The sequence below is a fragment of the Orycteropus afer genome, unplaced genomic scaffold, assembly GCF_000298275.1.
Source record: "Orycteropus afer afer isolate SDZICR_OR568_19922 unplaced genomic scaffold, OryAfe1.0 scaffold00017, whole genome shotgun sequence".
Taxonomy (NCBI): Eukaryota; Metazoa; Chordata; class Mammalia; order Tubulidentata; family Orycteropodidae; genus Orycteropus; species Orycteropus afer.
The window spans coordinates 10,085,190-10,112,099 of NW_006921604.1; the positions used below are offsets into that span (position 1 = coordinate 10,085,190).

General features: G+C 40.1%; 2 protein-coding genes across 2 annotated transcripts in view; one reads left to right on the forward strand and one right to left on the reverse strand.

Annotated features, from left to right (window-relative positions):
* EIF5B (eukaryotic translation initiation factor 5B) overlaps positions 1-17,038 on the forward strand; it is a 78,390-nt gene extending 61,352 nt beyond the window's left edge. The window contains exons 16-22 of the mRNA XM_007959534.2: positions 2,547-2,678; positions 4,744-4,875; positions 4,988-5,064; positions 5,159-5,323; positions 7,036-7,174; positions 16,400-16,561; positions 16,931-17,038. Of these exons, the coding sequence (XP_007957725.2) occupies positions 2,547-2,678; positions 4,744-4,875; positions 4,988-5,064; positions 5,159-5,323; positions 7,036-7,174; positions 16,400-16,561; positions 16,931-17,038 (915 nt within the window). The remainder of the gene's footprint in view (positions 1-2,546; positions 2,679-4,743; positions 4,876-4,987; positions 5,065-5,158; positions 5,324-7,035; positions 7,175-16,399; positions 16,562-16,930) is intronic.
* A 1,891-nt stretch (positions 17,039-18,929) lies between these two features.
* The window catches only part of REV1 (REV1 DNA directed polymerase), an 88,338-nt gene continuing 80,357 nt past the window's right edge, over positions 18,930-26,910 (reverse strand). Inside the window, exons 14-22 of the mRNA XM_007959471.2 lie at positions 26,725-26,827; positions 25,409-25,574; positions 24,264-24,466; positions 22,503-22,736; positions 21,781-21,901; positions 21,300-21,520; positions 21,035-21,191; positions 19,416-19,518; positions 18,930-19,041 (exon numbers count right to left, since the gene is read on the reverse strand). Of these exons, the coding sequence (XP_007957662.1) occupies positions 18,930-19,041; positions 19,416-19,518; positions 21,035-21,191; positions 21,300-21,520; positions 21,781-21,901; positions 22,503-22,736; positions 24,264-24,466; positions 25,409-25,574; positions 26,725-26,827 (1,420 nt within the window). The remainder of the gene's footprint in view (positions 19,042-19,415; positions 19,519-21,034; positions 21,192-21,299; positions 21,521-21,780; positions 21,902-22,502; positions 22,737-24,263; positions 24,467-25,408; positions 25,575-26,724; positions 26,828-26,910) is intronic.

A 26,910-nucleotide genomic window follows, 5' to 3' on the forward strand; every position in this document is an offset into this window, starting at 1 on the left:
TAAAAAAAAAAAAATAGTAACTAACAGCCTGTTTTTCTTTATAGTTCTCATACCTGAGAATATAACCAAAAAACCAAACCCACTGCCATTGAGTCAATTCTGACTCATAGTAACCCTACAAGAAAGAGTAGAACTGCCTCATTTGGTGTCCAAGGCTATAAATGTTTATGGAGGCAGACTGCCTCATCATTTTCCCACAGAGCATCTGGTGGGTTCAAACAGCTGACCTTTTGGTTAGCAGCCGAATGCTTTAATGTGCCAGCAGAGCTCCTTCCTAAGAGTCAAACTCAAAAACTCAATGCTATTGAGTCAGTTCGACTCATAGCGACCCCTCCTTGGGTTTCTGAGGCGGTATCTCTATGGACGTAGATTGCCCTGTCTTTCTTCCGAGGAGTGACTTGTGGGTTTGAACTGCCAGCCTTCTGGTTAGCAGTCAAATGCCTTAGGCATTATGTCACCAGAGTTCCCAGTCCTAAGAGTATATGTCCCTAAAAAATAAAATTAGGCATTGCCTGTGTTTGGACTTAATATAAATGGAGTCATTCTCATTGTATGCCTTTGCATCTAGCTTATTTCAGTCAAAAAATAATTTTAAGATTTACACATTTTTGTATATAGTTTGTTTATTTTTATTTACTATTCGATTGTGTAAATATACCACAATTCATTTATCTTGATGGAAAGTGTAGGCTGTTACCAATTTTTTTATTTTTTGTTACTCCTTCTAATTAATACTGCTGCTGAACATTCTTTCTCATCTCCATGTGTAGTGGCACAAGATATTACCCTAGGATATATGCCTGGGAATGGAATTGCTGAGTCATTAATTAGGCATATGCTCAGTTTTACTAGAGAAGGCCACACTCGGTGATTTACTAGATAATTGTCCACCAATTGGTATAACAATTTCTGCTCTCACTTGCATTGTTTCACATCTTCACCAGCTCTTTGATGTTGCTGCGAGATTTATAAATTTTTGCCATTCTGGTGGATATGTAGTTCATTTCACTGATGGTTAATATGGTTGGTCTTTCTTTTCCCCCCTCCATAGTTTATGCAGAGCGTTTTATGTTGCAAATTATCTTTCATGTCATTTAATTTATCTGCTGAAACCTTGTAAATTAGAATACAACAATGATCACTATCTACCTTACACAAAAGAGGGCAAAAAAGCTCACCCTGGGAAAGTGGTGTGTCCAGAGACACACAGCAAATCTGTGACAGAGCAGGCATTCCTAGTCTAGTAATTTTCCATCATGTTAAAAAATTTGGCACATATGTAAATATTTGCTATTTGTCCATTTTTTACATGTACAATTCAGTGACATTACAGGCATTCCTTGTTTTCTTGTACTTCACAGATAATTGCAATTTTTTTTTGCACCCTATTACTTAACTTTTTTTTTTAGTTATGCTTTGGGTGCAAATTTACAGAGCAGAATTAGTTTTACATTCAACATTTCGTATACATTTTTTTACTCCCAATTGCTATCCCCAACCCTAACCCACTCTCCTCCTCTTCCTTCCCAGCAACCCCCCCACACCCCCTTCCCCCATGCCCTTCTTAGTTATGCACTCATGTGTGTCCTGCTTTTCCTCCATGTGAATGTTGCCCGTCTGGTGCCCCATGGCTGATTGCTCCAAGGGATGTATCTCCCATCAAGTAGGCGGGTGCATCACCCTGGGTTGGGTGTTCTACATATAAGTCTTAATTTACTATTGGGCTGAGAGCCAGCCCTTAGGAGTGAGTTTTATCCCAGGGCCATAGTCTTCGGGGTCCCACCAGACTCCATCCGACCAGTAATTCTGTTCATTATTGTGTTTTTGAATATTGTTCCACACTTTTCCTCCCACTTTATCCAGGATCTCCAGTATTGATCCTTTCCCTAGTGGTTGGCATTGGTAGCCAGGCACCATCTAATTCTGGTCTCGACGTCCATCATGTCCTAGGGCTGATTATTTCCAAATGCCCTTGTTTTTTTTTCACTCTACTTCACTTCCAGTGATAGGAGTGGTTGGTCATTATTTTATGTTTATTAGCCTTTTAAATTTTTATTCTGTGAAATGCCCATTTTTCTCCTGCATTGTCTTTCAGATATATAGCAGTTCTTTATATATTCCAAATACTATTCTGTTTTTAAGGAGCTCTGGTGGCTTAGTGCCTAAGGCATTTTACTGCTAACCAGAAGGTGGAAAGTTCAGAAGCACCATCCCCGCCACGGAAGAAAGATGGGGCAATCTACGTCCTTAAAGATTGGAAACGCAATGGGGGTTGGGATCAGAATTGACTCGATGGCAGTGGGTTTGGTTTATTCTGTTACTGGATTATATGTGGTACCATGTCTGCTCCTATTCTGTGACCTGTCTTTTTTCTTTTTCTATGGTATCTTGAGAAATGGAAATACTTAATTTTAATGTTGAGTTTATCAGTCTTTTATTTCGTGATTATGCTCTTTATGTTTAAGAAATCCTTTCCTACCCCTAGGTCATGAAGATGCCTTTTAATGCTAACCGCTTTTCAAATATACATGTTTTTGTCTCTGTAGAATCAATATGAAAAGCATAAAGAAGTCGAAGCAGCTCAGGGTGTAAAGATTCTTGGAAAAGACCTTGAGAAAACGTTGGCTGGCTTACCCCTCCTGGTGGCTTATAAAGAAGATGAAATCCCTGTTCTTAAAGTAAGTCACTTTTTAATCCTTTTCTTTACAAAAGCTGTTTGATTTCTGTTGTTTGTCAGCAGGGCATACAGTAGGAATGGTGAAAAAAATGGGCATCTTTGTTTTGTGAAGCCTACTGTCTGGTTGCCTTTTAATGGAGAGTTGATACTTTTAAATTACTTCGGTTTATTGCAGTGACAATAATTGGCATAGATATTTATATTACATAATATACCTAGCATTCTAAAATTTACATTTTATTCAAATTAAAAATGAATCAAAACTTAAGAGCTGTTTATTCATGTTTTATTTTAGATACACAATAAGTAGCCAGAATGATAGAAAAACTTAGTTCACATTGTTGTGTTGTTGTTGTTATGTGCCATCGAGTCGGACCCGACCCATAGCGACCCCTCCTTGGGTTTCCTAGGCAGTATCACTATGGAAGTAGATTGCCCCATCTTCCTTCCGAGGAGTGGCTGGTAGGTTTGAACCGCCAACCTTCTGGTTAGCAGTCAAGTGCCTTAGCCACTATGCTACCACAGCTCCCAAGTTCACATTAGGATGACTCATTTTAAAGCCTATCAGCCCATTTGTAGGAGCAGTTAGCCTACATGAATACAGCCTACTTTCCACGAAGCAGACATTGAGCCATCGTCATCTGTTGGCTCACCAAAAAGAAAATCAACTCAGTAGCAACAAAAGGCTTTTCTGCTATGCTGGTACCACTCTTATTCTTTTTCTTAAATAATATTTTACTGTGTTTTTGGTGAAAGTTTACATATCAAATCAGTTCCCATTGAACAGTTTCTACACAAATTATTCAGTAATATTGATTACATTTTTCACAGAGTATCAACATTCTCATTATTTCCATCTTGGTAGTTCTGTTGCCAGTAATCTAGTTTCCCTGCCCCTCTTACCTTCCCATATTTGCCTTAGAGAAATTGTTGGCCATTTGATCTCAAATAGATGATTTTTCCATGGAGCACAGTACTCATGGGTTATATTGTTTTATGAGCCAATCTGTTTTTTGCTAAAAGTGACCTTGGGATAGTTTCAGTTCAAGGTTCAATGGACATCTCAGAGCAGTAGTCTTGGGTCTCAAGTGTCAGTCTATCTGAACTTTTTAAGAATTTGACTTCAGTTCCATAAATTTCTTCCATTCTATCAGGATCCATCTGTTGTGGCCCTTATCAGGATGGTCAGGAGTGATAGCTGGGCACCATCTAGTTCTTCTGGTCTCAGGGTGGATGAGGCCACGCTTTGTGTAGACTGTTAGTTCTGTGGACTAGTTTCTTCTCTGAGTCTTTGGTTTCCTTGTTTTTCTTTTGTTCCAGATTGAGTAGAGTTCTCTTCCAGATGAGTAGAGATCAATAATTGTATCTTGGATGGCTGCTCACAAATTTATAAGGTCCTAGACACTACTTTCCAGAATAGAACATAAAGTCTGTGCACTATATTATGCTAGTGGACCTAGTTGTCCCATGAAACTATGGTCTCAAGCCTTCAAAGTCAGAAAGCCTGTCCCACGAGGTGTTTGGTCATATCTAAGACTAGGAAGTATTTGTGACTGTGCCGCCATTACTCTTTAAGCAGCATTAGGTTGCTTCCATGAGAATTCACTACTTTAGGGGTACCCTCATTTGGCTAATCCTTAGTGTGGAGTACATTTCCGTGTCTTTAATGGCAAAGACATGCTTTTCTACTCATTTCTCAGAGAAGCAGTGATGGAAGAAAGAGTGCTTAGATCCTGAGATTAGAGTATCTCATAGTTAAAACAGGCAGAGCTTTGAGATTCCATAATACACATTTACATGGTGCTTTTAACTTTTAAAAGATTATTCTTGTTATTTTACCTTGCTTATCCCGGCATCTACCTTAGTTGCCAAGTTATAAAGAGAAAGGTGAAGTGGAAGCCAGCTGAAAGATGGCCCCAAATCTTCTTCCAGTGCAGTTTCTGCCTTGCTCTCTCCAAGCCTTAATTTTATATTTTTAAGGATGAATACTCATCCCAAAGGAGAATGCTTAATTTTTAGGTTGCTAAATGTATTGGCAGCATTGTCTTATCTCATTTCTCTTCAAGGATGAGTTGATCCATGAGTTAAAGCAGACACTAAATGCCATCAAATTAGAAGAAAAAGGAGTCTACGTCCAGGCATCTACACTGGGCTCTTTGGAAGCTCTACTTGAATTTCTGAAAACATCAGAAGTCCCCGTAAGTAATTGTACCCAACTCTGTGTAAGAGTCAGTGCTGGTAGTGGTTTGTGGTGTGGTTTTGATACCGGGCACATGCAAATTAACTCTGAAACTCCCTTTTCACATACAGTATGCAGGAATTAATATTGGCCCAGTCCATAAAAAAGATGTTATGAAAGCTTCAGTGATGTTGGAACATGATCCTCAGTAAGGAATTTCTCTTCTGCTACTAAGGTTTTCTTATTAGTTACCTGTTTTCTTTGAACTATGCTTTATGACCTATATTGTTTTAACCTTTCAGGTATGCAGTAATTTTGGCTTTTGATGTGAGAATTGAACGGGATGCACAAGAAATGGCTGATAGTTTAGGAGTTAGAATTTTTAGTGCAGAAATTATTTATCATTTATTCGATGCCTTTACAAAATATAGACAAGACTACAAGAAACAGAAACAAGAAGAATTTAAGTAAGTTGATGGTACTTTTATTTACTTTGGGTCTTTGGTAATGAAGTTTATTGAGATTTACCAAATACCAGAAAGGTGTAGACAATAGAAACATGGTATTTTCTCATAGACCAGAGGTGTGTCCTGAAGTGCATGTTATAAAACCATAAATCCTACACACCTGAGCCTTCAAGCAGTTTGTGTAAACAAATCCTCTTGGTAGTCTTTTGGTTTGTTTTTTAATTTCAGTTTGATAGGCTGAAGTATCATTAATGGGTGAGTAATTCCTAAATTTGGGGACTTTATATTGTTACAGTTTTTTATGGGGGACTGAATGGAATGGAAGTAACAAATTAGAGTTTGGGAAATGGGCCAAAGAATAATGTGGGAGAAAAGTTCATTCCTATAGTGATCATTATACAGTGCCTGCGGCTTCCAGAGTACTGTTGCTAAGTGTTAGATGAGTCAACAGTGAACTTGTCAAGTCCCACCCGCTTAGGGCTCAGATGCTGATAAAGAGAAACAACCAATTAAGAAAGGAGAATTGGTGTTAAATGCTAAAAAGCAAAAGAAAGCAGAGGAAGGGCCTAGAGTGATATGGAGAGAGGGGGGCTATTACAAGTAGAGAGTTTGGAAAAGGTACCTCTCTGTAAGTCTCTCATTTGAGTACAGACCTGAAGGAAATTAAATGAGCCACACAGATGTCTGGGGAATATTCCAGCAGAAGGAGCAGCAAGTTAAAAAGCTATGAGGCAGGATTGAGTTCAAAGGTTGGAGGCAGCCACACTGTGGCTGTGGCAGAATAAACCAAGGGGGAAATGGTCAGAGAAGTTGGCAGGACCCATGTCACATAGGACCCTGTAGGGCATGGCAGGGGTGAGCTTTACTCTTAAGTTGCAAAAGTTTGTGTGGACATGATCACACTGGTTGTACAGTGGACCATGGATTGTTAGGGGATAAGTGACAAGAGACAAAAGACTTTCATAATATAAGTAAGAGATCATGGTGACTTAGACTAGTATGTAGTGCTTGCTGATGACAGGGAGGGATGGCTCAATTTGGGATGCATGTTTAAAGTAGAGCTGACTACTGGTAAACACTAGGATTTCAGTTGGGATATGCTGACATTAGATCATGAAACCTGATGTGAGGACACTTAGATTTTATTTAGAAGATGACTAGAAACGAAGTATTTTAAACATATGCTTGATATACAAGCCTCGTTTTCTGTGCTGTCTTCCCCAGTGGGTCAGCTCTGAATGCCACTGCTTCTCCATTTGGGAAGATGGTAGAGCAAATGAGACTGGTTTGATGCTTGCTTGTGTGGCCTGCAGAGTAGACTCTACACTTGCCCAACGATAGAGCTGTCAGCATGCACTGTGTAGGTTCAAAGCCTCAGGGTGGCTGCCAAGTGTGTTCAGGAGCAGGGCTTAGAATTTTCATTTGTACACAGATTGCTTCTAAGATGCAGCGTCTTTTAGGGTAGGGCTTAAGAGGGAGGAAAGTGAGTACTAGGGATACAACAGAATGGAACGAGGGAAGGGAAAAGAATGAAGAGCCGTGTGCTGCACCATCTGCCGCTGACAGTAATGTACAGTTTCCAGACTTGCTTCTTTCATGGGACCTATTAGAAGACATGCTTTTCTTACTCGCCTCACATTCATCTGTGTTTCTCAATGTTCAAATTATTTCGCGTTGGATTGTAAATGTCACATTTTCTTTTTTTTCTTTAGGCACATAGCAGTATTTCCCTGCAAGATGAAAATCCTTCCTCAGTTTATTTTCAATTCTCGAGATCCAATAGTGATGGGAGTGACTGTGGAAGCAGGTCAGGTGAAACAGGGCACACCCATGTGTGTCCCTAGCAAAAATGTAAGTTCTTTGCACATTTTTTGTTTTAATTTAGCACCAAGCCTTCCTCCTCAAAACAAAACCACACAAAACTCAGACTCAGCTTGTACAGTGTGTTTTCACCTAGTGTATGAAGGAGATCTGTGAGGAATTGTGTAGGGGCAAACGAGACTGTTCTTGAGTGGTTCAGGAGCCTTTATGCCCTTTATGCCATATGGGAAACTGATAACCCTATTTTATCAATTCTAACATGTACTGTTTTGCACATTTTAGCTACTTTGAAATTGGGATGTATTTCACAATTACTGTTGTATTTCACAGCCCTTCTTAGCCAGGATCCAGGTAAGGGGTAGGAGGCAGGCAAGGCCCCAGCCCCCTAGAGCCAGGAAAGGGAAGGAGCAGCCGGGGGACCACAAGAGTGGTAGGAACCAGGTAGGGAGGGGTGGGAGGCAGGCAAGGCCCCAGCCCCCAGAGTCAGGAAAGGGAGGGAGCGGCCGGGAACTACAAAGTGGCAGGATCCAGGTAGGGATTAGGTAAGCTAAGGGCACAGAGGTTTCCAACAGCTAAGGGAGACAAACTTCTCTGTCAGTGTGTCATCCTGTAGGGCTTGCACATAGCTGTGAGGCTTGAGGCTGTGCCACCAGTGTTTCAGATGCCAGCAGGGTTGCACATAGTGTAGGTTTCAACGCAGCTTACAGACTGAGACAGACTAGGAAGAAGGAAGACGCCATCCACTTCTCAAAAAATTGGCCAGGGAAAATGTTATGAATAGCATAGAAACACTGTTTGATACATTACTGGGTTACTTTATGAATAGCTTGGAAACATTGTCTGACACAGTGCAGGAAGACAAGCCCCTTGGGTCAGAAGGCACTCAAAATGGGACTGGGAAAGAGCTGCCTTATCAGAGTAGAAACAACCTTAATGATACAGATAAACTAAGTCTTTCAGGACCTCCATGTGCTGACAAGGCACGACTCAAATTGAGGAGAAACAGCTGCAAACATCCATTAATAATCAGAACATGGAATGTATGAAGTATGAATCTAGGAAAATTGGAAGTTGTCAGAAATGAAATGGAATGCATAAAGATTGATATCCTAGGCATTGTTGTTGTTGTTGTTATGTGCTATCAAGTTGGACCCGACTCATATGGACTGGTTTTGGCCATTTTGAATCAGACAACCATATGATCTACTATGCTGGGAATGACAAATTGAAGAGGAATGGCATGGCATTCATCATCACAAAGGATGTGGCAAGATCTGCCCTGAAATACAGTGCTGTCAATGATAGGATACTATCCATATACCTACAAGAAAGACAAGTTAATACTACTGCTATTAAATCTATGCACCAACAACCAAAGCCAAAGATGAGGAAATTGAAGATTTTTAACAACTTCTGCAGTCTGAAATTGACAGAACGTGCAATCAAGATGTGTTGCTTATCACTGGAGATTAGAATGCAAAAGTTAGAAACAAAAAACAATCACGGTAGTTAGAAAATTTGGCCTTGGTGACAGAAATAATGCTGGAGATCACATGATAGAATTTTGCAAGACCAACAACTTATTCATTGCAACCTTTTTTCAACAACACAAACAGTGGCTATACATTTAGACTTCACCAAATGAGGTACACAGGAATTAGATTGACTACATCTGTGGCAAGAGGTAATGGAAAAGCTCAGTATCTTCAGCCAAAACAAGTCCAGGAGCTGATTGTGGACCAGACCATCAACTGCTCGTTGCTGTTGTTAGGTGCTGTCGAGTCGTTTCCAACTCATAGTGACCCCATGCACAGCAGAACGAAACACTGCCCGATCCCATGCCAGCTCCATGATTCCTGCTATGCTTGAGCCCATCATCGCAGCCACCATGTCAATCCATCTCATTGAAGGCCTCCCCCTCTTTTGTCGACCCTCCACCCTTCCAAGCATGACATCCTTCTCCAGGGAATGGTCCCTTCTCACAACATGACCAAAATAGGTGAGACGAAGTCTGGCCATTCTTGCTTCCAAGGAGCATTTCTGGTGCAACTGCTCATATGCAAGTTCAACTTGAAATCAAAGACAATTAAAAACAAGTCCTTGAGAGCCAAAATATGACCTTGAATATATCCCTTCTGACCATCTAAAGAATAAATTTGATGCATTGAAAACCAGTGACCAAAAGCCAGAAGAATTGTGGCATGAAATCAAGAGAATCATCCAAGAAGAAAGAGGTCATTAAAAATACAGAGAAAAGAAAAGAACAAAACGGATGTCAGAAAAGACTCTGAAACTTACCCTTGAGTGAAGAGTAGCTAAAACAAATGGAACGACAAGATAAAAGAGCTGAATAGAAGGTTTCAAAGAGCAGCTCAAGCAAGACAAAGCCAGTAACTATAATGAAATGTGCAAAGACCTGGAGTTAGAAAACCAAAAGAGAAGAACATGCTCAGTATTTCTCAAGCTGAAAGAACTGAGGAAAAAATTCAAGCCTTGAGTTGCAATATTGAAAGATTCTATGGGCAAAATATTGAATGATGCAGGAAGCATCAAAAGATGGCAGGAATACACAGAGTCACTGTACCAAAAAGAACTGGTTGATCTTCATCCATTTCAGGAGGTGGCATATGTTCAAGGACCAATGTTATCAAAGGAAGATGTCAAAGCTGCACTGAAAGAATTGGCTAAGAACAAGGCTCCAGGAATTGACGGAATACCCATTGAGATGTTTCAACAAACGAATGCCTCGCTGGAGGCACACTCACTTAGCTATGCTGAGAGATTTGGAAGACAGCTATCTGGCCAGCTGACAGGAAGAGATCCATATTTGTACCCATTCCAAAGAAAGGTGATCCCACAGAATGTGGAAATTATCAAACAATATCATCATTATTACATGCAAGTAAAATCTTACTGAAGATAATTCAAAAATGGTTACAGCAATATATTGACAGAGAACTTCCAGAAATGCAAGCTGGATTCAGAAGAGGACTTAATGAGGGATATCATTGCTTATGTCAGATGGATCTTGGCTCAAAGCAAAGAGTACCAGGAAGATGTTTACTTTTGTTTTATTGACTATGCAAAACCATTTGATTGTGTGGATCATAACAAATTGTGGATAACATTGAGAAGAATGGGAATTCCAGAACACTTAATTGTACTCATGAGGAACCTGTACATAGACCAGGAGGCTGTCGTTTGAACAGAACAAGGGGACACTGTATGGTTTAAAATCAAGAAGGGAGTGTGTCAGGGTTGTATCCTTTTACCATACTTAGTCTGTATGCTGAGCAAATAATCTGAGAAGCTGGACTATATGAATAAGAACATGGCATCAGGATTGGAGGGTGAATCATTAACAACCTCTGCGATATGCTGATGACACAACTTTGCTTGCTGAAAGTGAAGATGACTTGAAGTACTTACTGATAAAGATTCAAGAATACAGTCTGCAATATGGATTACATCCCAATATAAAGAAAACAAAAATCCTCACAACTGGACCTATATGCAGCATTATGATAAATAGAGAAAAGATTGAAATTGTCAAAGACTTCACATTGCTTGGTTCTACAGTCGACACCAATGGAAGCAGCAGTCAGGACATCAGACGATGTATAGCACTGGGCAAATCGGCTGCAAAGGGCCTCTTTCAGGTGCTGAAGAGCAAATATGTCTCCTTGAGGACTAAGGTGCGCCTGACACAAGCCATGGTATTTTCACTTACCTCATATGCATGTGAGATCTGGACAATGAATAAGGAAGACCAAAGAAGAATTGGTGCTTTTGAGTTGTGGTGTTGGTGAAGAATGCTGAAAGTACCTTGGACTGATAAAAGAACTAACAAGTACAGCCTGAATGCTCTTTGGAAGCGAGAATGGGCAGACTTTGTCTCACATACTTTGTTCATGTTGTCAGAAGGGACCATTCTCTGGAGAAGGATGTCATGCTTGATAAGGTGGAGGGTTGACGAAAGAGGGGAAGGCCTTCAATGAGATGGATTGACACAGTGGCTGCAACAATGGGCTCGAATATGGCAAGGATCATGGAGCTGGTGTAGGACTGAGCAGTGTTTCTTTCTGCTGTGCATAGGGTCGCTGTGAGTCGGAGACAACTTGACGGCACATTACGACCAGCTTAGCTAGATGACAGTCATGACAGTTGTGTGAAAACCTGGTAAGATCTAGAAAGTGCTAGCATTAGGTTATCTTACGTTTGATGACATTTTGATTAGTTGCAGTCGAGCTGCCTTTTAGGCTTTTGTCTTTGTCAGATTTGTCATGACATCTTAAATAAAAGTTGGCATAAGAGCTGTATACCTGAGTTTTTAAATGTGTTTTCTCTGAAGTTAAACATTAATTTTATTTCAGGAACAAATACTTTCAGTTAGTTACCGCTTTTTTCTGTATTTCAGAACCGGGTGCTGGCAGTCCTCATACATTGCTTTCTGAGGGCTGTGGCGTGAGCATTTGCTTTGGGCTGTAACTACAGCAGTGCCTCTCAAAGTGTGATTCCGACTAACAACATCAGCTTGCTAGAAATGCAAATTCTCAGGCCCCATCCCAGACCTAGTGAGCACTCTATTTTCAGCAAGCACTCCTGACGATTCTGTCCTGAGATTGAGAATCCACTGCTGAAAGTGTTGTTTATTTATGCTTATTTAATGTTGCAGTTGCATGCTTTAGCTACATCTCATTTACATTTAACAACGATATGATAAGATACTATTATCTGTGTACATTTTACAGAAGAGGAAGCTTAGTTTCCAGGAGGTTAAACTTACTTGCCAAGATCACCCTGCAGGAACCACTGCCCTGTGATGCACTGACTGTTGTTCAACACTGATTAAGGCAACAGTGGGTCTGAGGATTCCTCTCACGGCTGTGCTGCTAGTGATCCTGCATCATGAAAGAATTTGCGTTCTTTACTGATCGTGGTTTAAGTTGGATGACACTTTCTATAAATTACATTTCAATATTGCTAAATATCAGTTTTCTTTAATCAGTGTTAAGTCTTAGCACCTAATATCAGTGCTTCAGTTAATGAAGTAGGAAAGGTCATTTGAATTACTGCCATTTTTTTTTTCCATCTTGAAAAATTTCAAGACTAAGGGAAAGGCATAGAGAATAGTATAATGAATCATATAATGAAATGGAACATATAAAGATGAATACCCTAGGTATTCTAAAACCAAAACCAAAGTCACTGCCATTGGATTGATTCCAACTCATAGCAGCCCCATAGGGTTTCTAAGGTTGTGAATCTTTATAGAAGCACGCTGTCTCATGCTGCTTCTGTGGAGCAGCTCATGGGTTCAAACTGCTGACCTTTTGGTTAGCAGCTAACTGCTGTAACCACTGTACCACTAGAGCTCCTTATCTTAGGCATTAGTGAGCTGAAATGGCTTGTATTTGCCATTTTGAATCAGATAATCATATGGTCTACTATGCTGGGAATGACAAATTGAAGAGGAATGGCATTGCATTTCATAGTCAAAAAGAACATTTCAGGATCTATTCTGAAGTTGTTGTTGTTGTTGTTATGTGCCGTCGAGTTGGCCCCCGACTCATGAATACAGTGCTGTAATCGGATAATATCCATACATATATAAGGAAGACCAGTTAATAACTAACACTCAAATTTACTCACCAACCACTAAAGCGAAACATGAAGGGATTAAAGATTTTTACCAACTTCTGCAGTCTGAGATGACCAAAAATGCAATCAAAATGAATTATTAATTATTGGTGATTGAAATGCCAAAGTTGGAAACAAGGAAGAATCATCAGTAGTTGGAAAATGACAACCTTGGTGATAGAAATGACTCCAGAGATCACATGATAGAATTTTGCAAGACCAATTACTTACTCGTTGCAAATACCTTTTTTCAACAACATAATGACCAGATGGAATACACAGGAATCAGATCAACTACATATGTGGAAAGAGGTGATGGAGAAGATGAGTATCTTCCGTCAAAACAAGGCCAGAGGTGAGTGTGGAACAGACCATCCGATTGTTCATATGCAAGTTCAAGATGAAGTTGAAGAAAGTAAGTCCAGCGAGAGCCAAAATACGACCTTGATTATATCCCACTTGAAGAACAGATTTGACATATGGAACACCAGTGACCGAAGACCAGATGATTTGTGGGATGACATTAAGAACATCATACATAAGAGCTGACAAGGGACAAGGTTGTAGTCACTTCTTGGCCACAGCTAGCTACCCAGAGGGTAGTTGAACCTGTGGGCTCGGGACCATCTAGTCACAGGGGACATCAGGATCAATTGGCATAATATACTACACAAAACATTGTTCCACCTCTTACTTTGGTGAGTAGTGACTAGGATCTTAAAAGCTTGCAAGCAGCCATGTACATGCAATGATGGGTCTCTCCTCATCCAGAGCAAAGAAGAATGAAGAAAACCAAAGATACATGGAAACAATTGGTCCAAGCGACTGGTATACCATGTGATCCGCAGCCCCATACAACTGTGAGACCAGAACTAGATGGTGCCTGGCTACCAGGGTCAACCACTAGGAGGGGGATCTATGTAGGAGATCCTGGATAGAGAGGGAGAACAATGTGGAACAAAACTAAAAATCATTAAAAAAAAGGGAGGCAAGTTTGCTGGTCTGATGGAGCCTGGTCGAACTACTGAGACAATGGCTCCTAGCTGCCCTTCGGGTCTGGCATGGAACCCACACCTGTGGTTTCCAGCCAAACAAAAGACAGGCATATGAGTTGAACATTTACCTCAAATAGATACACTCCTTGGAGAGAACAATCATGGGAAAGGAAGAAGGGCTATGTATGCACAGGGAGACAACTCGGGGCAGGAGTACATGGAGGGATGGACACAGGGAAAAGGTAACTATCAGGAGGAGGTGGGAGGGGACCTGTTGCATGGGGGTAAATTGTAGTCAATGTCATGAGACAGTATGTGAACTGCTGTCTGAAGAGTGAATTTGCTCTGTAAAGTTTCACCCAAATCACAATTAAAAAAAAAAAAAAAGCAAAACTTGATTAAAGTGTTAAAGAACAAAGATGTCACCATGACATCTAAGGTGCGCCTGACCCAAGCCATGGTATGTTCAGTAGCCTCATGCATGTGAGAGCTGGACAGTGAATAAGGAAGACCAAAGAATCTATGCATTTGAATTGTGGTGTTGGTGAAGAATATTGAAAATACCCAAAATTGCCAGAAGAACAAATGTATCTTGTCTTGGGAATAGTACAGTCGGAATGCTCATTAGAAGTGAGAATGGCTAGACTCTCTCTCATGTACTTTGATTGTTGTCAGAAGGGACCAGTCCCTGGAGAAAGATACCATTGCTTGGTAGAAAAAGGGGAAGCCCCTCAACAAAATGGATTGACACAGTAGCTATGATGAAGGGCTCAAGCATAGTAAATATTGTGAGGATGGAGCAGGACTCGGCAGTGTTTCGTTCTGTTATACACTAAGTCACTATGCCTTGGAGCCAACTCAGTGGCACCTACCAACCACAACACAATGAACATTCGTGTACCTTCCCTCCAGATCAGCATCATACCTGAGAAAATTATCATTAATTTGATAATACCCTCTAACATCATACAATCCTCATATACATTTCACCAGCTGTCCCAACATGTTTAATGACACTACCCACCAACTCAGGTCCAGGATATATTCAAGGTGCATTGCATTTTGTTGCTTTAGTCTCACTCAACAAACCATTTCTTTTTTGTGGAGTCCTGTTGTTTTGCAGATGCTTGCTTAATTTGAATTTGTCCATTTCCTCATTAATAGATACAGGTCAGAATTATTATAGAGGATACTACATGGGTACTCCTGTGTGCCTCTTCTTGCATCACATGGGTTCTCACGTTGTTGTTGTTGTTATGTGCCATCGAGTCAAACCCAACTCATAGCGACCCCTCCTTGGGTTTCCGAGGCAGTATCACTACGGAAGTAGGATTGCCCAGCCTTCCTTCCAAGGAGTGGCTGGTGGGTTTGAACCGCCAGCCGTCTGGTTAGCAGGCAAGTGTCTTAGCCACTATGCTACCAGAGCTCCCGGGTTCTCACATAGTGATGCTAAATTTGATTACTTGGGGAAGTACTATCTGCTAAATCTCTCCATAGAAAGACAAATCTTTTCCCCTTTGTAATTACAAAATACTCTGTGAGATTACCATGAACATTATCTTTCACAGCCTTTCTTCCAGTGGTTTAACTATCTGTTGGTGATGCTTACCTGAATAAGTTATTATATAGTTGGTTATAAAATCCTGATTTTCCCTCCTACTTCTGTTAAGCATCCTGTAGAGTCAGTGCCTCCACCCCACCCGACCATTAACCATTCTTTTTGATACTCATGTTGCCCAAAATTTGGTTAGTGGCAGCCCATACAAGCTGGCTCATTACCACATGGTACTTTAAAAATTTTCTTCCCATCTGGTTTAATACAATGCTGCAGGCTCATCTAGTACTTTCCTTGTCCCAGACTTGGTTCCATTAGTGGGATGTGGCACTGAAAACTCATCTGTATAGAATGCATTGCTACTTCACCATTGTTTTATACCATTACAGGAGCCTAAGACATTTGTTTGTAGTAATTATGTTCTGTTTGGCTTTGACCTCTTGAACTGTGTCCCTGCTTCTATTCTTACTACTCCTGTATCTTTTCTCCACAAAGCAGCCCAAGTGGCTTCTGTTTTTCTTTTTCACAAATAGCAACTGAAATCTATCGTTCACTTGCTCAAAATTTTTCCCATCATTCTCAGAATAAAATGCAAGGTTCTTACCGTGCCTTACAAGGCCCTACATGATCTGTTCCTCACTGCCTCTCAGATTTCATCTCCTACTCCTCACCCCTTTGCTCACCACACTTCATCCACATTGACTGCACTGGTTGTTCATTATTCCAACCTCTTTTCTCATTCAGAATCTTTGTATCTGCTGTTCTCTTTTAATATGGTACCTGCTAAGTGCAAGGGCAGAGCAAAATAAAAAATACATTAAGCTTTGTTAAACTTGAAATCTATCAATGATCTCCTTTTGTCTTTACAACCTTCTGTGAAAGGGCGTAAGGCATGTGGTGGTGGTGTTCACCCTGGTATACTAATGAAGATCTTAAGTGGTAAGGCAAATACAATAGCGCCAAGGTTTTTTAAATGGGTTCTTTTGCTCCACTTTATTTCAGCTGTCATGTATGGTGCCTGTGACTTCCATGATTCATACATTGTAGTTATTGTTCTTATTTTAGTTTGTTGATATTGGAATAGTAACAAGTATTGAAATAAACCATAAACAAGTGGATGTTGCAAAAAAAGGACAAGAAGTCTGTGTCAAAATAGAACCGATCCCTGGTGAATCTCCCAAAATGTATGGAAGACATTTTGAAGCTACTGATATTCTCGTCAGTAAGGTAAGTCTGTCAGCAAAAGTAGCCCTTAAGAAACCAGGTGGTGCTCTTCTCCAGGTGCCTGTCCTCAGTGCTCTGAGGGCTATAGTCTGGATGAGAATTTGATGGATCTCCATTTCTCATTAGGACCTGATCTGTAGAATGGCTTTGGCTTTGTTAAGGGAGGTTCCCTCTAAGCAGAGCAACACTAACGAACACCAAGGCTTCTAGATCCTTTCGTCCCCGACAACCAAACGGATTATGCTCACCTAAAAAGCAGGCAAGCACTGCTTTTGGTGAGATTGTGGGTCCACGATTTTCTCTGGCACTTCTATGGCCTGTTTCAGCAAACATTCTATTTTGTTTACCCTGTTTGTACTTTGGACTTTACAGATCAGCCGACAGTCCATCGATGCACTCAAAGACTGGTTCAGAGATGAGATGCAGAAGAGTGACTGGCAGCTTATTGTGGAGCTGAAGAAAGTATTTGAAATCATCTAATTTTTCCACAGGGGCAGGATATGGAGTAAATGCAATATTATGTTGTAGTACCACCAACAAAAACAGAACGGACTATTTGGACACCGATGAACTTAAAGAGTACGGAAGGAAAAAAATAGGTGTATAAAATGTTTTCCATGAGAAACCAAGAAACTTACACTGGTTTGACAGTGGTCAATTACATGTCCCCACAGTTCCAATGTGCCTGTTCACCTTGCCTACTCCTTTCCCCACCTCTCTCTACTGGCTGCTGTTTTAAAGTTTGCCCTTCCCCAAATTTGAATTTTTATTACAGATCTAAAGCTCTTTCAATTTTATACTGATTAAATCAGTACTGCAGTATTTGATTATACCAAGCTTCTGCAGATTTTGTGATTCTTGGACTTTTTTGATGTAAGAAATACTTCTTTATTTATGCGTATTCTTCCCAGTGATTTTTCAAGCATTCTTCTGCCATATGCCCTTAGAAATTTTTTAAAAATATAATATTAGGCATTCTGATATTTCTTTCTCTGCTTTGTGTGAAACCATGGTGTAAAACATAGCTGGCTGCTTTTGACTGCTTGTAGAGTCATGAGAGTCCATTGTAATCATTACAATGCAGAACTACCAATAAAGAAAATAGACATTGTCCAGTAAGTTCTGTTAGGCTTCCACGTTAGCATAGCTTCTCACCCCATCAGCCATCCTCAGTATAGTACATTCTTCCAAGGACATTAACTATTTTATTAACTGCCATACTTTGTGTACCTTGTACATGTTAACATTAAGGACTTTTTATACTAGAAAACTTATCATGCAGACATTTTCTAATGAGATGACTTGGCAATAATAGGGAATCGATTAACCATACATGGGCTTCCTGCTTCTTTATAAGTGGTTGCAGATACATCAGAATGATTTAATAGAATGATTTAATAATATGTTCATAGTAGTAATTTGTTTTATGGTTTTCCTGAAGAATGTGGGGGGTGGGTCCAAGTGAGACTATATACATCTTTCCCCAACTTATTCTTACTTCAAAGCTCTAATGTCTGCTTATTTATAGCATACTGTTGAAGTCAGTTTTGGGGTGTTTAAAGAAAGATTTACAAGTATTCACTGGCAAAGAACTATAAAACTATATTTTTGAAGTGTTATGGTGGACTAGCATAGAAAAATTATATACATTTGAAAATCTGTACTCTTCATCATTACGAAGTGTCTGTAGGGCCAGGAAAGGCTTTAAACTATCTGTGGGACTTAATTCTCCCAGGAAAAAGTAAACTTACCTGTATGTGTGCGCGCCTGTGTGTAGGGGTAACATCCTAATTCAAAATGTGTAAATTTCTCCAAATGGAAGAAGTAAAGATTTTATTAGCATTCTCTTAACATTCATTCATGCTTGGGGAGAAAAATGGTAAGGTTGTTTAGGTCTTTACCCTTGTTTGGAACCAATGGAATCCTGATCTGGGACCTCTCAGGAATTTCAAAGCTGAATACAGAGCCTGTAACAATGTCTGGCCTGGAGGTTTTCAGCCCTTAATTATAATAAATAAAATAGTTCAGCATTTGCTTTCCAGAGTCTTTTTAAGGATTCACAAAAAGGAGCTGTACAAAATATACATACAGTTCTTTATTAAACAACTGTAAACACTTCACTGTAAAAATCCATAAAACTTTATAAACAAACATTTTGTAAATAGAATCTATGCTACAGTAAAAGAACACAATTATTTACATGCAATACTGACAAATTTGGCACTTTCTGAAAGGAAATGTACAAAACACTTGCTTAAAAAGAAATTTAAAATTATAAAAACTCAGAGCATTACTATCATGCACTTTGCAAATACCTCACAAGCACTTATGGCACAGCGAGGAGAGAGCACCAGGCTCCCCGTTATAATATTCATGTAACTTTTAATGTGCTTCCATAAGTTTGTTGTAAAACCACTTGAACATTGTCAAGAATAAAGTCAAATGCCATATTCCAAACCGATTCCACAGACTGCTGCATCAACCTGAAGGTGGGGGAAGGAGAAACATCATTAAAAAAGGCTGATTCCTTGCTGAAGAACAGGTTTGACATATCTTTGGGGTTTAATAATCTTTGATTTCATTTGCAGTGTAAGAATCAGTTTTAGCAAAATAAAATTCCAGAACAGAGAATAAGTATTTCCTGTGGTTTTAATCACATAAAAACCTCAAGGAGAACAAGCTCATTTATTACTCAGTTGACCTTACAGCATTTCTTTCTCTGGGATCCGAAATTTAGCCGCCCCTCCTCAACCCTACAGAATGCAGTTTTTCATTGCCAGAAAATACAAAACTTACTCAGTACTCCCATTAATTAGCTATTGTGACATACCCCCTTATCCTTTTTTGATGAAAGTACCTTTTCATGTATTTTATGACTAAATCCAGTTTTTCCAAATCTTTTTCCTCAATCAGATCAGTACAGTATTTCACAACTTGCAGAATATCTTCTTCCATTGGATCTAAGGAAGGGAAAAATGAGAACCAATGCCTTTTTTAAAATTATTTTTATTGTGATTTGGGTGAAGGTTTACAGAGCAAATTTACTTTCCATACAGCAGTTCACATATACTTTGTCTCATGACATTGACCACAGTTTACAATGCAACAGCTCCCCTCCCACTTCCTTCCGCATAGTTACCTCTTCCCTGTGTCCATCCCTTCATGGACTCCTGCCCCCTGAGCTGTCTCCCTGTGCATAAGCAGCCCTTCTTTCTCCCATGATTGTTCTCTCCAAGGAGTGTATCTATTTGAGGTAAATGTTCAACTCATATGCCTGTCTTTTCTTTGGCTGGAAACCACAGGTGTGGGTTCAATTCCAGATCTCAAGAGCCCCTAGGGGCCATAGTCTCAGTGGTTCCACCAGGCTCTATCGGACCAGCAAACCTGGTCTCTCCCCCCCCCCCCATTTTTTTTTTTCCTCCAAATGATTTTGAGTTTTGTTCCACATTGTTCTCCCTCTCCATCAAGGATCTCCTACATAGTTCCCCTTCCAAGTGGATGACAGTGGTAGCCGGGCACCATCTAGTTCTGGTCTCATAGTCGTTTAGGCTGCAGATTGGATGATGTACCAGTCGCTAAGGCTAATTGTTTCCATGAATTTTGCTTTTCTTCATTCTTCTTTGCTCTGGACGAGGAGAGACCCATCATTGCATCTAGATGGCAGCTTACTAGCTTTTAAGATCCCAGTTGCTACTCACCAAAGTAGGAGGTGGAACAATGTTTTGTACAGTATGTTATGCCAATTGAGCTTGATGTCCCCTGTGACTGTGGTCCCAAGCCCACAGGTTCAACTACTCAGTCCCTCTGGGTAGCTGGCTGTGACCAAGCCATGACCACAACCTTGCCCCTTATCAGCTCTACTACACACCTGGGAATTCTGATCATTCACATAAACTTGTAAGGACCATTGTCTGCCAACCCTATATATGTTCTTGGATACACTCCCCATTTCATAGACATACCTAATCGTTCAGCCTGTCCACCCATCTATCCACCCATATACCCATGGTTAGCCTTCACTGACAGTGCAGTACTATATGTACAAAAGGGTTCTTATTTGTTGTCTGTACCTCCCATGTACCTCTCTGTCTTTCTCATACTTGATGCTGCTATATTGGTCACTCACATTGGTGCACTGCCCTTCTCTTCACCCAAATCAATACTTACGTCTGTCTATCTAACAGCGTTCCCTCCCCTTCCCTCCCACCCCTAGTAAACCAACAAAGAAAATACCAATGCCTTTTTGAAGTAGGCAGAGATCTGCAGGAACAAAGGGAAACCAGACCACTGACTTAGAACTCTCCTAAGAATTGGTTACAGTACGGAATTTTTCAAAACAAACCTGGATTTGAAAAGGTTAGGGGCTGCCTAGCCTTATTAAGCTTATCAGATTTTGAAAAATGAGTTACATGTAGTTTAACCTGTTCATATTCTCAAATAATAGGATCACTGAACCTCAGTCTTGTATCACCTAACCTGAAATAGTAGTTATCCATTCTTTGAGCAAGGTCTTCACGTCATTGAATTCAACAGCTCCAGCTAGATTAGGTGCTGGTGGTCTACCACAGCTGGACAGGTCAGCCTGCAAATCTGCAAACCCTGGCACACCTGAAGTTGAAGCAGTTTGCTCTGCCTGTTTAAAATATGTAAGACAAAATGTGCTATATTTATACAGTATCAAGTATCTTAACTGATCACAGTAAAGGTGAAAATTTTAAGTTTTTTTTAAAAAAAACAGTACCAGGGGTTTTTCATATGCAGGACCTTCGTGTTTCAGGAAGCCATCAATTAACTTCTGGGGACTCCCGCTGGGCCCTGACAGAGATTTTGCAGGACTACTAAGCAGCTGGTTTTTCAAAGGACTCTGAATCTTTTTCTTGGGGCTGATGGGGTTTTTCTTCTTGTTTCTTTTTTTATCTCTTACTATTGCTGGTTTTAGCTGAAGTAAAGAATTCTTTGGCACTGGAAGAAGACAGGCGTAAGATCCTCAACAAATGTTTCCAGATAGTACATGAGTTCTCTTCAGAACAGTGTTTTTAGAAAGTGCAGATACAAATCCAACTAGGACTGCAACACCCACATTGTATATATGTATGCACTTCAGACAACCTCTCAATAGCTTTTCATGCAACTAACACCTTAGACTGTTACAATAATTAATACAACAATGACTTCAGTGCTCACATCTTTCATTTTTGTTACATGTCACTTTCCAGGCTTACCAGATGTGCTGGCTGGTTGCTGGTGAGTGGTGGCCTCTCCCTGCCTTTCTCTTTGATCATATGCTGCTTTTAGCTCCTTCTGAAGCTCAGCAGGAAGGGCAGCAAACACCTCAGGGTCCACCTAGTGGAAAAGGGATGGTTCAAAGTCAAACCTGACTTTATTCCTTATGGCAACTAGTTTATTTTTTTTCATAACAAAGATTTTGTTTTCAAATTAATTTTTCTGGCCTGCTTGAATTATTAATAGGTCCCCCAGTCTCAAAGCTTATTAAATCCTCAAAATACTTAGGGTGAGAATAAGGAATAAAACTTAAGAGTACTAAATTAGAGAATAAAGAATAAACTTTAGGCTCATGAAATGTTTTTAAATTCTCAGCAGACTGATGTACCATCCCCACATATGCTACATCACCACTGTGCTGCACTCAGGTGTGGACTAGCTGCTAGTGGAACAGAGGCACAGTATGTGCCTCCCCAACTTCTGGGCAGAACTTTGAGCACCTTTTCCCTCTGCTGCCACACGGTTCTGGTTCAGAGATGCTGTTGTCAGTTTGTATCTCACAGATGATGTCAGACAAGCCTCGGTAGCCCTCGCAGACATGGTGTAAGCCACCGAGCGCTCAAGGGGCAGAGGAAAAGAAAATGAGCAGTGTCCCCAGCCTAAACTGCAGTAGGATGGATGAGAATCTGTAAACCACAGAAGCTCCCTCCACTGAGATTACCTGTGAAAATGCTGGAAGGGCTATTACATTAATTCCTGTGTCACTGTTAGATTCTTGAGGTTCTGGTATTTCTAACAAAACTGTGCCAACTGGTTGTGGCAATATTCCTGTATTACAGCCATTTGCTGGTTCTTTCTTCTTGTCCCCTTGTAGCTCTCCTTGCTGAAAAGCACAAACTTGCTCTACTTGTTCCCGGAGATCAGGTGGAAGTGCTTCTAAAACAGACTGATCAAGCTATAAAATGCCAAACATAAGAGCTGAAGTTAAAGCATCTCAGAGATGATGTATCTGGAGTGTTAACATAGCACTTTAATTTTAATTTGAACATCTCAAACAATGAATACAAACTCCAGATCAGCAAATCTCTGCCTTTTGTCATTTAAGCACACGTCGTCAAATGCAGAGTCTAGAGATTCCAAGTTTACACTACTGGCCAATACCACCTGCTCAGGTAAGTGCAAACACACTCACATACAATCTCTTGCAAGAGAAGCATAAACACAGAGACTCTGATAAGCTCAACTCCACACTGTCCATGTTGACAGGTAAGGACCATATGCCTAAAACCAAAAACTAAATCCACTGCCATTGAGTCAATTCCGATACCCAGCAACTTATAGCACACAGCAGAACTGCCCATTTGGGTTTCCAAGACTATAATTTTTACAGAAGTGGACTGCCACATCTTTTTCCCACATAAGCCTAAAGCATATGTTGAATTTCTGGGGCAAGGTACACTCCAGGTCAAAAGTTTACCTTTCAGATGGGAAACATCTGCCCAGAAATACAGTTACTTTGAGTCTTACAACAAATTAGAAGAAAGGGTTTCTAAAAGTTAATTTTCCTTGGGCCCACATACCAGAATCCTTTGACAGATCCTCCCCTGCCAATCAGTGCCACCCAGCCCTGTGGAAATTGGCAATGCCATACTTGTTAGGCCAATCTTTTCTCACCAGGAAGTAATTATTCTGGGGTGCCTCCGCACAGCGGGGCCCAATGTAAGCTTATCAGAATTGCGTATTCTCTAGTCCTCTAGCCAACATTTACATCTCCTCCTACTTAGTGGAGCAGAGGTGCCAGAAAGACTTTCGCAATATAACTTAAAGTACTACCATGAGGCTTCCAAGGAGCACACAGTGCCAGTAATAGTATACCACATGTATGTTGCTGTTATGTGCCATCAAGTCGGACCCAACTCATAGCAACCCCTCCTTGGGTTTCCGAGGCAGTATCACTACGGAAGTAAATTGCCCCATGTTCCTTCCAAGGAGTGGCTAGTGGGTTTGAACCGCCAGCCTTCTGGTTAGCAGTCAAGTGCCTTAGGCACTATGCACTGAGCTCCTTACCACATGTATAGCTCACATAAAACCATTCACTCTACCAATTTCTAAAGACATACAGAGAAATGTCTGTAAGTCTAAAAAAAATCTTTGACATAGGCCTTGACTTTACCACTGATCACCAAAGTTCCTTGGTTGACTACAGTAAGCACACATGATTACTAGGGTTAGAAAGAGGTCCAGTGGTTGCTAGAACTGCCTTTCATCCATGGTGTAGGAATCTGAAGACTTGTGAATGCGAAAGTACACTCTTTCACCTAACCTGATTACCCTCCATTGACAATTTAGTGACATATTATGTATCCTAATAAATAGGTAGGTAGCCCTTTCTCCCTTTCTTGATTATACTGATTAAAAAATGTAAAGTCATTCCTATTGTGAATCCACTTTTGTACTTACGTTTAAAACAATAAAAATATACCTGGGAAGGTGATGGAACCTCTATACTTAGATTAAGTCTTGATTTCAAACTGACAGTAGAGTGCAGACCATTCCATTTCCCTGAAGATTCAGCTTTGCTAGGAATAGGACTGACAGATGATGTCAGATGTGTAGACAAAGAGGGCAACAAAGTGCAAGTTCTAGAGGCAGGTGACATTTCAAGATCCACAGCAGCCAGAAACACTACAATTAATAACAAGAAATAGCTGAAAATGGCCTTTTCAAATCATCTGGGGCGGGGGGGGGGGTAGTTTTAGTCTTACTGACTTCCCTGTCATCACTACTACTTTTTTTTAGTACACACAATGGAAAGGAACAAAACATTACTGACTCACCATAATCAACAATGTAAATTTGTTTCTTAAAAAATCATACACAATGCCTTGATACCAAAGGAATTAACTAACAATCCAATTGAAAAATGGGCAGAAGACATGAATAGACACTTCACCAAGGAGGATACTCATGTGGCCAGCAAATGCATGAAGAGATGCTCACCATCACTGGCCATCAGAGAGATGAAAATCAAAACAACAATGAGATACTGTCTCACCCCAGCACTGATGGCAAGGTTCAAGGAGACAGAAAATAACAAATGCTGGCAGGGATGTGGAGAGATTGGGACTCTCATACACTGCTGGTGGGACTGTGAAGTGATACAACCACTGTGGAAAGCAGGAACAGATATACGCATACTCATGTTGATCACAACACTATTTACAATAGCAAAAAGATGGAAACAACCTATGTGCCCATCAGCAGAAGAGTGGATGACCAAACTATGGTACATACACACAATGGGACGCCATGCAGCACTAAAGAAAATGTGGAGTCTGCAAAACACCACATAACATGGATGAACTTGCAGGATATTATGCTGAGTGAAGTAAGTCAATCATAGAAAGACAAATATAGTATTAGTTCATTGTGTAGGGTCAAGGAAAGGTTTATACATGGAGGGAAACTTCGTTGGTTGTGGGGGTGGGAAGTGAGAGGAGGAACACTGCAAAAAAAAAAAAAATACAGTGACTCATGTCACTTTACTTTCATGTATTTCACTGTACATAAATTATATTTCAATAAAATGTATTAAAAAAAATCATACAGCCAACCACTGTCACCGACCTTCCTTGTGTTCCTCTTCTGTAGATTTCTTAGCTTTCTGAACTTGGAAGAGATCAATGACAGAGTGTGAGCCACCAGAAAAGTGGCTTGACTGTGCTGCTGGGCGACTGGGACATGCAGGAAGAGTCTGATGGGTAGGAACCAACTGATTCACTTGAATCCCAACCTAAACCATAAAAAACAATGTTTTCATTCTTTTTTAGGAAAACTAAAGGTAAAATATGTATCAACTAAGCAAAATTCTCAGCTTATCTTTTATACTATATTCTAGATCCTGTTTTTAGAATAAAGAGACAAATGAAATATCTAAATAGAAATAACAGCTTTTTTTTTTATAATAATCTTACAATTTCTAGAGTATCTAGTGAGCAGTTACTTCATCTCAATCTTCATCCAACTCGACCCAGACATACTGCAATCTCTTTAAAATCAGAAAATCCAAACAAGTGGAAGGAATTGTGTTCTAGTCAACTAAGGTTTTGGCTTTTTAGAGAATTTAAACTGAAGACTTGACAATCTTAATTCATCTACCATTCTTCTCTTTACAGTATACTTTGCAAATACAAAATCTGGGGGTTAGGGAGATAAAAAGGGCAGGATACACTGCTGATACTTGTACAGAAAACCACCTCCAACCATAAAGCCCTATTGCAGCAGTAATTTCAGGGAGAAGTTTCATCACAGAGGGCCTAATGACTTTTTAAAATCCACAAAACCCACACCAAACTAAAACATACCCTTTCCTTGTGTCTACGTACACACACAGTGAACCTACAAAGGGTAATCTCTAAGAAGTGAGAAGTGTATGCTTTTTTGTCCTCTTGCCTATCTGGTTACAAAGGCATCTTCATGTGCCTCTGTACAGTCTCCCTTCTAGATAATCACACTACAGACAGCAAAACAAATTGACTAAAAAGGACCTTCAAGGTATTAGTATTATTCACAAATAGTCTCATCTATACTTCTAAGGAAGTATATATAGTCTCATCTATACTTCTAAGGAGAAGAGCACAGGAGAAATAAGAGAATGCATGTAATATACTTCTCAATTGAGGGAAAAAAAAAGGTGGGTTCTATGAATATCAAAGATGTAAGAGTACTCTAGGCAGAAAACAAGAGATTTCAGAACAAATCTGACTCTTCTCTCAAAACAAAGAAATCAGGTCAAACAAGGAAATCAAGTTATTTCTTTCTAATCTCCATGGAGCTGAAGACTTTCACCTACACCCCTACCCAACCCATGACCCTTCTCAGGTCAAGCTTCAAATGAGAAAAACAGCACAGAAAGTCAGAATTTTAAAATTTTATATACTCACCCCTCTCATATCCGATATATTTAGTTTCATTGTATGAAACATGTTCAGTGTAGCCTTTCCAATTATCTTTGCACTATCTGTTGCCTGGTCAAGAGTTACCGTCCTGTAAATGATATAATCACTTCTTTAAAGGAACAAAATCCACATTCCATATGTACTCACCAGTACCGCATTAACAGCACAGAA